At 58.9% G+C, this 16599-nt stretch overlaps 1 protein-coding gene across 3 annotated transcripts in view; it reads left to right on the top strand.

Annotated features, from left to right (window-relative positions):
* The window catches only part of TTBK1 (tau tubulin kinase 1), a 40974-nt gene extending 26793 nt beyond the window's left edge, over nucleotides 1-14181 (top strand). For all 3 annotated transcript variants that reach the window (XM_032409779.1, XM_032409782.1, XM_032409780.1), the window contains exons 14-15: nucleotides 8574-10174; nucleotides 10846-14181. In XM_032409779.1, the coding sequence (XP_032265670.1) occupies nucleotides 8574-10174; nucleotides 10846-11236 (1992 nt within the window). In that variant the 3' untranslated portion in view covers nucleotides 11237-14181. The remainder of the gene's footprint in view (nucleotides 1-8573; nucleotides 10175-10845) is intronic.
* The last annotated feature ends 2418 nt before the right edge of the window (nucleotides 14182-16599 follow it).

Raw genomic sequence — 16599 nt, 5'->3', positions numbered from 1 at the left:
TTAAGGGCAGAGACCCTGAACTCAGTTTGCAACCTCTGTGAGCCTGAGGACTCCCCACCCCCTTCTCCTGTCCAAGGCTGCAGCACTTCAAGGGGGATGGTGTTCTTCCTGGGAACTCAAATCAGTGGGCTTCTTAGAGGCGGCAGCTCACAGCCAGTGGGGATGTGTGGTGTGTGCTTTGTGTACGTGTCGGTGACCTCATGGTTTGTGTGCCTGAATGTGTGTGTGGGCCAGTGGACTTGTTTGTGGTAAGTGGGGTCCTCCTGGCAGGACCAGTATTTTCTCTGATGGCATAGGACCCTGGGTGAGTGAAAAATGCTCTAGTGAATTCTCAGTAATCAGTAGACACCCCCACGCACTCAAGGCAGCTTGGGTCACAGCAATAACCACTCAACACTCATCCCAACCACTAGCATCCTGAACCCATCAATCTCCCTCTGCATTTCCAGTTTTGGGGAAAATGGGCACAGCCTTGCCCAGCACGTGGGGGAATGATGGCACCTTTGAGCCATGCTGGTACATTAACCCTTGCTTCCCCAGCTAAGAGGGGTGGGCCAGACCCCTTCAATCCCAGGAAAAGGTAGGGGTCCTCCTCTCTGTAGAGGGTCCCAGGACCCTCCTTTTCTCTCCTCTGCCCTGCCTAGGTCCCTTTTTTCTGGGGAGGGGTGGTGCTGTGTGTCTAGGCAGTGGTGGGGGGAGCTTGGGCCACTGGATGGCAGAGGAGCTGTGGCAAATGTGTCTATATTGAATGGCCAGGGGACACCATGCTTAAGAGTGTGTAGGGACCCCTGGCTGTGTGAGGATGGAATATCCTCTGCTGTCTTTGGGTTGCTTTGGTACCTGAGGATGGAAGCACAGACCCCTAAGGAGGGCCTGAACATCACCCGACCCTACCCCAAACTCCACTGAGATTCCAACCCAAAGGGCAGGAATCAGCCCACCCCATAGGCAGTCCTTGGTAACAAGGAGTGTGGCAAATCACTCTCCTTAAGTTGGGGGGCATGTCCCCAAAGTTTGCGTTATTCCCATTAGGGACAGAAGTGTCCCCTGGGACTAGCGGGTCAGCCTCTGAAATTTTTAAAGTATCCTTCTCCCTAAGGGAGAGGCCCCCAGCCTGAGGACCACATTCCTCAAATATCCCCAGCGGTTCTCCATACCACCCAGTCGGCTTCCCAGCTCAGGGCGCCCCGGAGCCGAAGTGGGCCCCTTCCCCCAAGTAAAGAGTTGAGAAGCAGTGGGGGAGGAGGGGCAAAGAAGCCTAAAGGACTATGGGAACCTTCCTGGACCTCTCCTAGCACTTGGCTCCGCCGTCAGTCCCACCACTTACCCTCCCTTCTACCTGCACAGGCTTTGCGGGTGCGGGGGGTGGGGTTCACCTTGCCACGACTAACTGGCCCTCATACACACGCACACACGCACACGCACACTCCATAGCTGCGCGCACATTTCATCCACTCTCCGGACAACAAACTAGCAGCCCCCCGGCTGGGAGAGCACAAAGATCGCGTTTCCGGGCACCTCTCGCAGGTTTCTAACTCTACTGTAACAGGACCCCAACCACCACTTCCACTCCGTTCCCGCCCTCGGGACCCGCCCGCACACGCCTGCCCCCGCGGCCCGCGCGCCACGAATGTACGGTCCGTCCTTTTAACTCGCTGCTACGCGCGCGACCAGGGTACGGGCCGGCCTCCGAGCCCCGCCCCCCGCCCCCAGCCCCGCCTCCGCGCGCGCCCCCGCCGAGCTGCCTGCTGCTAAAGTGTCCCTCCCCGCCCCCCACCCCCCGCTCCCGGGTTAGCCCCCCTGCCGCCCCGCCCTCGCGCCAACTTTGTGTTTGCTTTCCCCTCCTCGGCCTCGCGGCCTGGGGCTCGCCCCTCAGTGCTTCCAGGGCCGGGGTGCAGACGAGGGGCTGGGAGGGAAGCTGGCCGGTTCTCCCGGCTCGAAGGGCCCCCGTCGCCCCACCCCCGATCCCTGTTACCTCACCGCCCACAGCCTCCCCCCGCCCCCATAATTGGCCTTGCAGTTGGATGCCAAAGAGCCCAGAGTTGAGGGGGAGCAAAGCTTTGAGCCTAGCTAGGTCTCTCAGAGCGACCCAACACCCCCTTTTTGCCCTCTCCTCTACGTCCGTGTCTCCTGCCCCACCCCACTCCACGACTGAGGGCCCTGGGGGTCCCCAAACACGCCCCCACTTCCAGCTCTTCTCCCTCCCCACCCCCGAAAATAAAACTCAGGGACCAACATCTGCTTCCTTTGCACTTGCTCCGTCGACCCCTCCCCCCTCATTGGAGGGGCTTCCGTGGGGGAGCAGGCGGGGTTGGGGGCCCTAATGTTTGACAGTATTTAGCAAGGAGAGGGCTGGCCCCTGCCCCGTGAGAGGTGGGACTGGTGGGAGGGGGGAAGCTCAGCCGAGGCCCAGCTGAGCTCCTTCCTTCCAGGGACCCGAGGATCCCCTCCCAGCGTGGGGAGACGCTTCCTAATCGTGGTGGGGAGGGGAGAGAGGGATGGGAAGGGGGTTGGGGAGAGGACCCTTCCGGAAGTCCCGAATTCCAGCCAGTTTATTCCTAAACATCCCATCATACCCCTCCCCTTTTTGTACTGCAATAATACTGTATTATAAGCTTGCACTATTCCCCGACCCCGGCCAGCGTAAGCATGCACGAAAAACTCAAAACTACACACACACACACACACACACACACACAAAGATGGGACGCTTTTTTTTTCTTCCTCTCTCTCTCCGGGGTGCGTCCTCAGTGTACATAGCGGCGTCGGGGGGCCCTGGGCCCGGGTGGAGAAGCATGCACTGAGCCCCCGCCCCTAGACTGCGAGTACTGTACAAATCCAACACTTGAAACTGACACGCACACGCGCGGCGCCGCCACGGGGGTGGGACACGGACACGCACCCACACGCACACGGCCGCGCACGGGCGGGGGTGGGGGCGCCCCGCCGTCAGGCGTCGCTGTGCGAGGGATCTTGTGCCTTTTTAAGTCCCTGTATGTTAATGCAGACAATCCGGAGAGCTTGTGTACTACCAAATCCTGATTAAAGACGCCTTCCAGGAACCTGCGCCTCGCCTGCTTTCTTTTCATCCTTCTTCCTAACCCACCACTGGATGGGCGGAGGGCAGGGACCCTGGTCTCTGGGGCCCCGACTCCAAATTGCCAACTTGCTGGAGGAGGGATGGGAAGTAGGGGGGTGGGCACCTAGATCTGTTCTCTGTGGATCAGTCTATTGAAGCCGTGTGTGTGTGTGTGTGTGTGTGTGTGTGTGTGTGTGTGTGTGTGGTGGGAAGGAGGCCAGGAAGCCAGAGAGCCCTGTGAAGGGACCCTGCAAGCCTTTCCCTGCCCCTCTGCTCTGATGGGGGATCTGAGATAGCTCTCGCCTGGGGGAGAATGGTCTGTCCAGGGGGATCAGCGAGAGAGCGGATTGTGCAGAGCCTGGGGGTGGGGGTGGGGTGCTGTCACCAGGCCACACTTTACTCCTTGGGGCCTAAAGCAAGTGTGGGGGCAGAAGAAGGGCAAGCTACAGCTGCATTTCTTGACCCCTGGAGCATTTAGAATGTTCCCATGCTGTCAGCTCCTTGCCCAGGACAGGTGAGGATGGGTTGGGGACACTGAGATCTGGGTGTCAGGTGTCCGAAGATCTGTAAAGACCTAGGGCCGCGACGGCCGCCTTCTCTGGTCATCTTAGTCTTTCCACCCAGATGACTGTCAATGGCCAGTGCGCCAGGGTGGGTGGCACTCCTAGGTGTGGGGTGGAGGAGCAGAGGGAGGGCTCCTGGCTTGGCAGATGTGGTTTGAGAGTGCAGACCCAGACAGACAGACAGGTGAGAAATCTGGGAAAGGTGGTGGTGGGCAGAGGGGGCTGCGCTGCCGACTTCTCCTGTTTTCCTTTGGGGCAATGATGGCAATCGAGGGCTCCCCTGGGGAGGAGGAGAGATGGGAAGGGTGCCCGGGGTGGCTGCTGAGGGAGGAGGAAGGGGCGCACTGCTGTGAGAGGCTTGCTGGGGAGGGGGAAGGGGTCAGGGCCCATCCTCCGGCTTTGGTCACTCAGCAGCCTCCCTTCTTTGACCTTGGGTCTGTGGGCCTAAGTGCAGTGTGCAGTGTCTGGGCTTGGCCAGGGTCCAAGCAGGAGAGCCGCTCTCTGTACTCTGTCTGGGGAACGGGGGTGTGCAGACTAACCCGCCCCTGGTGTCCCGTGTCGCTGGCGTCAGACAAGTCAAGGCTGAGGAGAGCCGGGTTGTGGTGGCATCGAAAGATCAGAGGCTGGTCCATCCACCTCCCTCCGCTTTCCCTGCTGACTGGAGTAAACATGGACTTGGCTGGGCTCTGAAGTTGGTGAGGCCACAGCCTTTGGGTCTGGGCTCAGCAGAGGCAAGGGGAGGGCTAGGGCTTTCCTTCTCTCTGAGGGTCTCAGCTCCAGTGGCCTGCCTCCCCTCCTCTATGATTCACCCCTACCGCATCCGCCTTTGGCCAAACCCCATCAGAATCACCAGGGAGCTGTAAAACAGAGAGATTTCTGCGCCTCATCTTGGACCTACAGAATCTGGGGGCAGGGGGAGTAGGACTCAGGGCTCTGTAGGTTTAAGAAGCACCCCCAGATAATGCTGTGCCAAGCCAAGCTGGAGAACCACAATAAGCAAATTGGAATCATAAAGGGTCGCTGCTCTGGGAAGGGAGTAGGAAGGTGTGAGTTCCCCCAGGCCCTGATTTCCCCTTGCTGACACCCAGTACACTTGCTGCCCTCTGAGCTGGAATGGGAGGGGGTCACTGGTGTCCCCCTCCCGTGGTGTTTGCAAGCCTACTGGACCAAGCACACAGAGGCCATCTAAGGATCACTGGCTGAATGAATGAGCACAGGATGGCCTGGGTGAATGATTGAATATTTGCTGGACACAGGCATTCAGGAGAGGCTGGGAGAGGGTGAAGGAGGACTTCCCACTCTCTGAGGAGGGAGGACCTTGAGCCCAGGCCTGCCCTCCCCAACAAGGAGCCACATGCGGAGGGGTGGAGGGATTCTGAAATGGAAAACCCAGCAGGTCCAGATGCCCATGGGCTTGTCAGTGATACTTAGGGCAAAGCTGTCCCCACTCTGAGGTTCATGGCTCTTCCTGCTAAAGGGCACAGGGTCCCAGGTTCCCTGCATGGGAAGGTGGGAGGCCAATGAGTCGATGGAAAGAGTTTGGGGTTCCGAGCCACCTTGGTTGATGTGCTTTGTGAAGTGGGCGTGCCAGAGAGAGAGGGTGTGCCTCTCTCCAGGCTGTGTCCTAATCTAACCTTGTCACTGGTGCCTGATTTCAGTTCTCATTCCCCCTCCCGTGTAACAGAAGGGGAGGGCTTTGAGAGGGTTCCAGCTATGATCATGTAACAAGGACACTGTGAGCGGAGGGTCCGTCCTATGGATGGGACTTTTCTAAAGAGATCCGGGGCCTGGCCAGAGAAAAAGGTAGTTCTGCCAGGGATGCTCAAAGTGTCAGAGATGGGACAGGGAAAATAGGCAGAGGTGCTGGGTGGGATGCATCTGGTGTTGGGTGGGTGATTTCTGAGCTGGACAGGGAGGGAGACATGATCAGAGCTCCGCGTCTGTCCATAGCACATACGCCACGGTCACGACTCACCCAGGATCTCACAGCACCCCCTCCACCTCTGCTAGTCATCTTTAGCCTTACTGTTGGTAACTAAACATGGCAGAGCGCCCCAGCACACAGCCTGGCACAGAACCAGGGCTTAATGTTTGCTGAATGAATGAATGAATGAAGAATGAAGGGTGTAGAAAGAGAGAACAATTACTGGGGAATTCCGGCCTGGATGTGAAGAAGACAAAGCTCTAAGGAAGTCCCCTGCTTGGCTCAGACAGGGTGGGCAAGGGTCCTGTCTGGGGTCTGATGCTACCCCATCTTGCACCCCCCCCCACCCTTATCACGTCCTCCTGGATGGTCTGATCATGAGAAAGATCATGGCAGTTGAGGAAGGGAGAAGTCACAGCCTTGGGCAGATCCTCAGCTTTGGGGACTCCTGCCTTCCCCTCCACCCGCCTTTGGGCTGTTTGCACAGAGACCTCAGCTGAGAGAGCCCCTCCTTTTCTCACCACCCTCTCTGCCATGGGTGTGGCATCCAGGCATTGCTGGGGCTGGAGGGGGAAGCAGTGATCTCCAAAGCAGAGGAGCAGGGGCAAAGGGGCAGGAGGCAGGGTGGGAGGGAGCTGACATTTATTGAACAACTGCTATATGCCAGACCCATTGCTTATCTGACCTCATGTATGATCACAACCTTTGTGGAGTGTGCATTATCCCAATTTCATTCCCCCCCCCTTTTTTTGGTCAAATGTAGTGGGGTTTTTTTTCATTTAAATTCAATTAATTAACATACAGTGTATGATCGGTGTCAGAGGTAGAGGTCAGTGATTCATCAGTCTCACATAACGCCCAGTGCTCATTACATCACGTGCCCTCCTTAATGCCCATCACTCCATTGCCCCACCCCCCCCCTCCCCCCCGCAACCCTCAGTTTGTTTCCTATGACTGAGTCTCTTATGGTTGGTTTGTCTCCCTCTCTGGTTTCGTCTTATTTTATGTTCCCCTCCTTTCCCCTATGATCCTCTGTTTTGTTTCTTAAATTCCACATATGAGTGAGATCATATGATAATTGTCTTTCTCTGATTGACTTATTCCGCTTAGCGTAATACTCTCTAGTTCCATCCACGTCGTTGCAAACCCATTTCATTTCCTAATAGAGAGACTGCTACACTCTGTGAAAACAAGGACCACATCTGTCTTGTTCGATACGTGATCCACAGATTCACAGCCTCTACCACGGTGGCCAGGACAGTAGACATTCCAGGACTTCTTCTAGAAAGAAAGAAAGATAGATAGATAGAAAAGGCAAGGCCAGGCCCTCAAGGCGTTCAGTGAAGTGTCTCTAGTGGAAGGATGTGGGAAAACAAGTAGAAAGGAGGGTGATGATGCCTGCTCGGCAGGTGGACAGGAAGGTTTTCTGGAAGGCTGGTTGAGCTCAGTCCTGGAGGAAGGACAGGTATTTGTCATGTGAATAGAGGGAGTGACAGGGACCCCAGTCAGAGGGATAGACAGCGGTGTGAGAAGTGTCGAGCACTTAGGGAACTGCTGGGGGCATCAGCATGGCAAGCGCCCAGGGCAGGGATCCCAGGGCGCTGCTAGAAGTGAGGTCAGAGAAGAAGGGAGGAGCCAGACCACAGGGGCGGGGCAGCATTGCCACGTGCCAAACCAAGAATTGGAACTGTCCTCTGAGGACTGTGGGGGCTACTGTAGGCTGCTGCATGTTTGAAGCAGAGAGATAGGATCAGCTTTAAGTTTCGGGAAGATCACTCTAGCAGCTGTAGGAAGGATAGATGGGCAATGCGGGCAGGAGAAAACAGGCCAGTGGCTGGGGAGCCCCAGGCAGGATGGGGCTGTGCCCCTGGAGCTGAGGCAGCAGACTCAGATGTTGAAGAATACTCAGCAGGACTCCCTGCAAGTCTGGATGGCACCTGCAGGTGTTGGAGGTGTCAGATCTCTGGGGCTTCCGATCTGGATGGGCTGTGTTTAGGAAGACAAGGTCCAGCATGGTCAGAAAGCCCGACAAAGCACTGGACGCCGTCAGCACCATCCCCACCTGAAACAAAGCGGTGTCAGCCCCGATGAGGCCTGGTGCCCTGGGGGTGCTGGGAGTTGTGCGTGTGCGTGTGTGTGCTGACTAGGGCAGAGCTGGAGAAGATGCAAGCGCTGAGGTCCTGACAGGGTGAGCAGGCCTTTCTAGTCTGGAAGGAAGGAGGCTAAGGGGAGACGTGGCAGGAGTCCAGAAAGCCGAGAACAGGCCATCACATTGCCAAGGGCTCAGCCCAAAGCTTCAAAAGGGGAAAACTTAATCAAGTGGACAGAAACTGCCCTTCATAAGCTGGCTGCAGATTCCCGGATGAGGTGTGCACTCAACACACACCCAGAGAGGGCTGGACAATTCCTGACCGACAGGCCGGGAAGGGGCAGGAGGGAAGGGGGGGCTGGAGCTCCAGGGGCGCCCAGCCTGCATTTGGGGGTGTGGAGAACAGCCGAACTTGGACCTGGTCCTGCATAGGCTCTGATGGCCCTGGCGGCCAGCTCCCTGGCTGCAGAGAAACCGTGTCCTGACCCGGACGCTTGCCGCTCCTCTTTGGACCTGGTTTCCTCCTCTGTCAAAGGGACAGTTGATCTACATGGTGGCTCTGACGCCTTGCACCTGTCATGTCTTCTATTGACTGCACTAGAGCTGGCTCTGGGGAGGAGAGGGAGGGAGATGGGAGGGAGATGGGGGACGGGAGGCAGAGAAACCTCAGGGGAACTGGAGCGTGCACACACTCCTTCCTCAGAGACTTCCTGAGCACTCACTACGTGCCAGGGACCCTTCTAGGCCTTGGGGGATAGAGCAATAGACAAAACAGACCCAGTGCCCATCCTCACGGAACACACACTCTGGTGCATGCGCCTAGGCACGTGGGCCTCCCGGCTTGTGGGTGCAGTCCCCGTGCCGTTGGGCCCTGCAGGGCGGGTGACATCAGCGAGTCCCTGTGTGTGCCCCTTGCAGGTGTTCTCCATGGCGCCCCCGTTTGAGGTCAATGGTCTCCCGCGAGCTGTGCCTCTGAGCCTGCCCTACCAGGACTTCAAGAAAGATCTCTCTGATTACCGAGAACGGGCTCGGTTGCTCAACAGGGTCCGGAGGGTGGGCTTCTCCCACATGCTGCTCACCACCCCCCAGGTCCCACTGGCAACGGTTCAGCCTCAAGCTAATGGGAAGGAGGAAGAGGAAGAGGAGGAAGAAGAGGAGGAAGAGGAGGAAGAGGAGGAGGAGGAAGACGAGGAGGAGGAGGAGGAGGAAGAGGAAGACGAGGAGGAGGAGGAAGAGGAGGAGGAGGAGGAGGGGGAGGAGGAGGAGGAAGGGGAGGAGGGGGAGGAGGCAGTGGCTCTAGGGGAGGTGCTGGGACCTCGCAGTGGCTGCAGCAGTGATGGGAGTGAGAGGAGCACGGACCGGAGTCAGGAGGGTGCCCCATCCACGCTGCTGGCTGACGACCAGAAGGAGTCCAGGGGCCGGGCCTCCATGGCTGACGGGGACCTGGAGCCTGAGGAGGGCTCCAAAACGCTGGTGCTCGTCTCCCCTGGCGACATGAAGAAGTCGCCCGTCACTGCCGACCTGGCCCCCGACCCTGACCTGGGCACTCTGGCTGCCCTCACTCCTCAGCAAGAGCGGCCCCAGCCCACTGGCAGCCAGCTGGACGTGTCTGAGCCGGGCACCCTGTCCTCTGTCCTCAAGTCTGAGCCCAAGCCCCCTGGACCCGGGACAGGGCCAGGGGCCGGGGCAGTGACCGCAGGGGCAGGAGGAGTGGCAGTCACCTCCTCACCCTTCACCAAAGTTGAGAGGACCTTTGTGCACATTGCGGAGAAAACCCACCTCAATGTCATGTCTTCCGGTGGACAAGCCTCCCGGCCTGAGGAGCTGGGCCCTGGGGGTGAGCTGGGCCTGGAGGCACCCTCTGATGGGAGGGTTGTGGAGGAGGGGGTCTCTGTGCCCCTGGAGAACGGCATCGCCCAGGCAGGGCTGGAGAGCTGTGCTCTGACTGGCCCCCCCGGGGACACCCCCTTGGAGGTGGCCACAGACTCACTGCCCAATGGCCCAGCCCTTGCCAACGGGCCGGCCCCAGCGTCCCCGCTGGAGCCAGGCCCCGAGAAACTGGCCACCATCTCCCCCAGCCGCCATGCCATGGCAGGCCCCCGCCCCAGGAGCCGGATCCCTGTCCTGCTGTCTGAGGAGGACACGGGCTCGGAGCCCTCCGGCTCCCTGTCCGCCAGAGAGCGGTGGGGCAAGAGGGCCCGGCCACAGCAGGACCTGGCGAGGCTGGTGATGGAGAAGAGGCAGGGCCGCCTGCTGTTGCGGCTGGCCTCTGGGGCCTCGTCCTCCTCCAGTGAGGAGCAGCGCCGGGCCTCAGAGACGCTCTCGGGCACGGGCTCCGAGGAGGACACGCCTGCCTCGGAGCCCGCTGCCCCCAGGAAGGCCGGGGGGGCCGCCGCCACCCGGAGCCGGATTCCCCGCCCCATCAGCATCCGCATGCCCACGCCCGCCGCGGCCCAGCAGCAGTCCGCGGGCAGACCCCATGGCGCTGCCCCTGCCTCCGACACAGCCATCACCAGCAGGTGAGAAACGGCTGCCAGCCCTAGGGTGGGCAGAGGGTGACCACAGAAGGCCTCCCCCGGCAGGAGCTTCCCCGGAGCCAAGGTCAGGGCCTAGTGAGGATGCAGGAGGGACCCTCGGCCACCCCTCCTGTTCACCACCTCCCCAACTAAGCGCCTCTTCTGACTCAGGTTCCAGCCCTGTCACTGGGCTCAAGGGAGTGGCTACAGTGCACATGTCTAGAGGGGTCGCCAGGGAGGCCAAGCTTGGGAAAGGTTAATGGGGGCCAGTGAGGCTCACACACAGCCTCTGGTGTGCCGGGAGGCATTTGAAGCCAAAGGATAAAGACCAGAGTCGTTGGGAGAAAACGTTATTCATATGTAAACGGGTATGTGATAGAGTAGAATGTAAAATCCATGAGAATTTTAAAGATGAAACAGGTCCAAGAAAGACTGCAGCAGGCTCTCAGGTAGCAGCCCGGGAGTGTGTGGCCCCTAGAGGTGCTGCCCTGGAGGATGGAGCACCAGCCCTAGTTTATCCACCTGTGCCGTGGTCTCCACAGCCTCACCCAGCTCCGAAGACGCAGGGCTCCAGGGCTCAGTGCTCAGCGATTCTGAAAATGTCTCTCCTTTTTTGTTTCTTTGCCCTCCTCTTTTCTCTTGCCTTCTGCCCGCCCCCCGCCTCCGTCCCGCAGGCTCCAGCTGCAGAAGCCTCCAGGGTCGGCCGTGGCTGCTGACCTCCGCCCCAAACAGCCCCCCGGCCGGGGCCCGGGGCCCGGGAGAGCCCCAGCCGGCGCCAGGCCCCCCGCCCCGCGCAGTCCAGGCCCCTCCGCCTCCGCCGCGCCGCGCCACCCCAACGCGTCCCCCCGGAGCCAGTCCCTGTCCCGCAAGGAGAGCTCCTCCCCCTCGCACCAGGCCCGGCCCGCGGGGCCCCCGCCCCGGGGCGCCCCGCAGGCGCGGGCCCAGCCTGATGGCACCCCCTCCCCGGGGGGCCCCAAGAAAGGACCCAGAGGGAAACTCCAGACTCAGCGCGCAGCAACCAAAGGCCGGGCGGGGGTCGCGGAGGGCCGGGCCGGGGCCAGATAATGACGCGCGCGGCTCTCCGCGGCCCCCCACCCTCACCCCGGCCCCCCACCCGCAGCCGGCCACACTGAAACAGCTCCCAGCACAGCCTTACGCGCCTGACGCGCGCCACCCGCGGCCCCAGCTTCCCGCCTGCACCCGCGAGGACGCGCGCCGGCCCGGCCGGAGGGGGCCGCCGCGCTGCGGGGGGAGGGCCCGCCTCCCGGTCCTCCGCCCCGTCTCCGTGACCCCTGCCCTCCCCCTGCCGCCCTTCGGGTGGGGCAGGCTCACCCTCCGCCCCGGGGAAGGCTCAGCCACTTTTTCACCGAGGACTCCACTCATGGGGACGCCCCCCGCCCCCACCCGCCAGGCCGCTGCTGCTCTCCGTGCTCCCCCCAGGGACCTCTGCTTACACCTCCTGCGGCGCCTTTCCCTCCTCCTGGCCTTCTCCCAGCCCAAGCCCACCCACTCCCGTTTTCAGAAAGGCAGCCTCAAATTCCGGAAGTGGAAGCTCCAGCCTACCCTCTCCACTGCCCCCCCCAGGGGCCAACCCCACAATCTCCTGGGAGCTGTGGTGGTCCAAAAGGCCTCTTCTCAGCTGCCAGGCTGGGGTTGGGGAGCTGGGACCTAGGGGCCATTGGTCTACTCAGGTGTGAGGGGGCAGGTCTGACCAGCCCCAAAGTCAGCTCCATCCTGGACACCCCTGTCGGAAGCAGTGGGCAGGTGATTGGGGGGCTGCTCTCCTGTACCCCTAGGGTGCAAAGTCCTCCTCCCCCCAAATTTGGGTGGGTCCTCAGTGGGAACCATAGAGTGTGTGTGGGCTGCCTTCCTGGGCACGTGTTTCCCAATGGGAAGTTGGAGGGGGGCTTTAAAAAAGGTTTCACCCCCTCCCTTGGCCTCCTGATCTAGTGCTCAGGACCCCTCACCATCAGGAATTCCTTCTTGCCATCTAACCTCAATCCTGCCTGCTGCAGTTTCAGCCGACTTCCCTCTCTCCTGAGTTCAGTGGAGGTGGAGAATGGCTGGTTTTCATCTTCTCTGCACTGGCTGTTTAGAGATTCAGGGACTCAGTTCAGGCCGGGTCACCCTTTCTGTCCTCCTGGGGGTGGGGAGGGGGCTGGATCAGACCGTTATCCCCCCCAGTGGGCAGAGAGAGCAGAAACAGGCAGACAGAGAGCTGGCCCCTGGACTCAAGGCAGAAAGGCCCTTCTAACTTCCAGATTGTGTGCTTGTGTGATGGGTCCGGCCCAAGTCCCCTTCTCCCCCAGCTAAGCCTTCAGCCTGTCCCCTCTTGTACTAACCCCAACCCATGCAGCTGAGTTGTCCCTGCAGAGGGTGAGGGCTGTGCTGCTCCATGAATGGAAATGGGGCTTCCTCCTGGGTCTGGCTCCTGCATGGCTCATCCCACCTCATTATGAGCCTGAACTGCCTCTGTCTGGGCCAAGCGGCACACTGGCTGCGGAAGGGACAGCCAACTCTGTCTATCTGGGACAGGTCCCCTGCAGGCCTCCTCCATCCTCAGCACCCTCAGCCTCTGTCCCCTGGCCTGGCCCCTCTGTTCTCTGGTTCCCAGAGAGCAAGGCAAGGCAACCAGGGGAAGAGGAGGAAAGGCCCCGACATGCCCCAGTGGTCTGGCAGCATCCAGCCACCATCACTTAGAAGGACGCCGGTGAGGAAGTTGGCTCTGGAAGCAGCCTGGTGGTGCCAGCTGAAGCCCCTCTTGGAGAGTCAGCAGGCTTGGGCAGCTGTTTCCACACCAAGGTGGTGGCTCCTCTGCAATCCAGCCCAGGGGAGGACTCCAGGGTGGACGGCCTTCGAGGTCCATCTCATGCTGACGCAGAAGCTCCCAGAACACTCAGGAAACCTCTCCGGACAGAGCCCTCTTTGTCAACCCGAGACCCTCCCAAGGCCTCTACTGCCCTCTGGGTCCAGCAGAGGGGGTGGAAGAGGGGCCACTCCCTCCCACCTAGAGCTTCTCCGAATGACAATCAGCTCCTGCCAGGTGGGGACCAGGGCATGACCCCCGGTGCCCAGGTCCTGGGCCTGCTCCTTGCCACCAACCGAACCGTGAATGTAGGGCCCCCAGCTTCACCCCTGCCCCAGGACCAACAACACCCTGGTTTGGTGTTGGGAGGAAAAGGGGGCCGCCTGAGAGAGCCCCAGGCCTATCCCACCCCCAGCTTCATACAGCACTGGAGCTGGGCAGAGACGCAAAACCCTGTCTGCTCTTGGGATTCCAGACCTCCCTAGGGCTCCCATCTGACCTCAGGCCTCTGCGTCATTGAATGTCACCGAGGTGGGGGAGGAAGGGAAGGGACGAGTGTGGGAGGGGACCAGGGGACTGACTCTGCTCCTCTCCCCAGGAAGGATCCAGGGCAGAGGAAACCACACCTCCCAGTGTCCCCACCCCCAGCTGCAGCCTCTTCCCCCTCGAGCACCCATCCCTTCCACCAAGGCCTCCTGGTCCTGAACCCCTTCCCTGTAAAAGAGTGTCACACCACCACGTCCACCACCACCTCACCCCTCTAGCACTTCCTCATCGCCACAACCTGTGTCATTGGCTCAGATGCAGGTCTGCTCACCCCCAGAACATGCCTCCCCTCCCAAGCCACACTGTGCACGAAGCGGGTGCAGGAGAAGGGTCGTGCCCCAGGCACGTGGGCTCCCCCTTTCCCAGCCCCTCACTGGGGCCTGGCTCAGTCTTCTCAGCTCCGGGGATCAGCCCTGGCGGGCATGGAGTGGGGGGCAGGGAGATGCCCTCCCCCTCCCCCAGGGAAGCCACTGAAGAATGTTTACACGCCAAACAGAATGTAACACCCTCCCCCACCTCTTCCCAGTCACTGCATGGCCTCTGACCATACCCTGCACCTGCCCACCCCCACCCCGACACCCTGGAAGCCGCTGTCATGATTAGATCGGGTCTTGGAAGGGAAGTAGCCATCACACCATTAAAAAGCCTGTGGACCTTTCGTTCTGTTGGCCTGGACTCTTCTTCCTTTGGGGAAGAGGGCAAAGCCCAGGTCCTGGGGCTGGGGGTGGGCAGGGGGGAAGAGTGCTGGTTGGTGGGCAAGTTGGGAGGGACTGTCATGGAGGCAGGTTGTCTCTACAGAGATGGAAACAGAAGCTGAGGACAAGACAGATCCAGGGTCACACCGGATGAAGAGGGCTGCCCTCTGTCTCTGACTGCAAAGCCTGCAGGCTCTCAGCTCCCCAGCTGTCCCTCCAAGGGCCAGAGACTGAGTCCCCTGGCTTGGTGCCGGCGGAGAGGGAGGGAGGAAGGAAGAATTTTCATGGCCCTGAAGTTAACAGACACAAGTGAGTGTTCGGAAAATCATAAAGCTAAGCAGCTCACAGGCGAAGAGAAACAATGGTCATTATTCTAGCAACATCTATGGAAATTATAAATGAATGTGGCCTATGACCTAGCATCTCCACTTCTAGAAACGTATCCTATCATGGCCGCATAGACTTGCAAAACTCCACGTGTCCAAAGTTACTCACTGCAGTACTCTGCACGGAACTCCACAAAGCCTCAGAGCCTCAGCTGCGATCTCACACTCAGGACGTCTGGAAATGGGAGCTTTTTTGTTAGACTGGCACAAACTCATCTGGTATCTTGATCTCGGGGTCGCGGGTTCTGGCCCCATGTTGGGCGTGGAGACTTCTTTTAAAAAAGTGCGGAAGCAGTCTAAGTGTCCGCTAATTGGGGCTGATTAGTACAGCATGGCCTCCCGCACGACAGGGACCCCATCACAGAGTCCCGTGAGGCTCTACGGTGAAGGAGGTGTATACGCTTTGTATACACTTAAGGACTGGTGTCCAAGACTAAGAACACATGAGAGAGCCGTGTGTATAATGTGCAGCTATTTAGATGAGTGAGAGGTGTCTGGTTGCTTCAGGGAGGAAGGCTGAGGGGGAAGGGAGGCTTTTCTGTGGGGTACTTGCTGTACCTTTTGCCTTTTGGACCCTACATTCAGCGGGTGTAACATTTTCACCTAGGCAATACCTAGACAATTTCTGTCCCAGGACACGCTCCTGGCTGTGCCTGGGATCAGAGGTAAAAGGGCCCTAGGTCTGAAGTTCTGCTTTCCCTCTGAGAAAACCACGAAGGTGCAGCTCGGACGTTCCAGAAGCTGTGTAACCGTCTCCTGTTCCTGCCCTTGCCTCCTGGGATCCCCTTGCTTCCAACATGCGTGCCAGGGGGCTCTAGGTCCTAATTTACAAGACATCAGTGGGGCTTCCACATGCTTTCAGCTTCCTTCTTGTTTAGAAATGTCAAAAGCATGGGGCGCCTGGGTGGCTGAGTCAGTTAGGCGTCTGCCTTCGGCTCGAGTCGTGATCCCGGGATCCTGGGATCAGGTCCCGGGACTGGCTCTCTGCTCGGCGGGGAGTCTGCTTCTCCCTCTCCCTCTGTGATCTCTCTCACTTTCGCTCTCTCTCAAATAAATAAATAAAATCTTAAAAAAAAAAAAGTGTCAAAAGCAGAGGCTCCTGGGTGGCTTCGTCAATTAAGCGGCTGACTCTTGGTTTCCATGCAGGTGGTGATCTCAGGGCCCTGATCTCAGGGTCTTGAGATCAAGCCCCAAATCCGACTCTGTGCTCAGGGGGGAGTCTACTTAAGACTCTCTCTCTCTCCCTCTACCCCTCGTACCCCCCCAACATGCGTGTGCTCTCTCTTTCTCTCAAGTAAATAAATAAATCTTAAAAAAAAAAAAAAGTCAAGGGGCGCCTGGGTGGCTCAGTCGTTAAGTGGTTAAGCGTCTGCTTTCAGCTCAGGTCATGATCCCGGGTCCTGGGATCGAGCCCCGCATTGGGCTCCCTGCTCAGCGGGGATCCTGCTTCTCCCTCTCCCTCTGCCTGCCGCTCCCCCTGCCTGTGCTCTCTCTCTCTCAAATAAATGAATAAAATCTAAAAAAAAAAAAAAAAAAAAAAGTTAAAAACAGATCATATTTGTAGTATAAAGACAAATGTAAACAGCATATAAAATAAAACAGGAACCGCCCCCCATCCATGAATCTGATCATTTAGAGGTAACTCCTGCGAATGGTTTCTTTTTTTTTTAAGAGTTTATTTTGTTTTATTTTAAGATTTATTTATTTATTTTAGAGAGAGAGAGAGAGAACGTGCGCTCGAGTGTGCGTGCGAGAGGAGGGAGGAGGGGCAGAGGGAGAGAATCCTCAAGCAGACTCCCTGCTGAGCATGGATTCCCAAACAGGGGACTCAACGTGGGGCTTGATCCCACCACCAATGAGATCATGACCTGGGCCGAAACCAAGAGTCAGATGCCCAACTGACTGAGCCACCTAAGCTTCCCTTAAAGATTTTATTTTTTAAGTAATCTCTATACCCAACGTGGGGCTCAAACTCACAATCCTGAGATCGAGTCA

Source organism: Phoca vitulina, unplaced genomic scaffold, assembly GCF_004348235.1.
Source record: "Phoca vitulina isolate PV1807 unplaced genomic scaffold, GSC_HSeal_1.0 scaffold11, whole genome shotgun sequence".
Taxonomy (NCBI): domain Eukaryota; kingdom Metazoa; phylum Chordata; class Mammalia; order Carnivora; family Phocidae; genus Phoca; species Phoca vitulina.
Note: the sequence above shows the minus strand (reverse complement) of the source record. Positions and strands in the feature narration are given on the sequence as shown.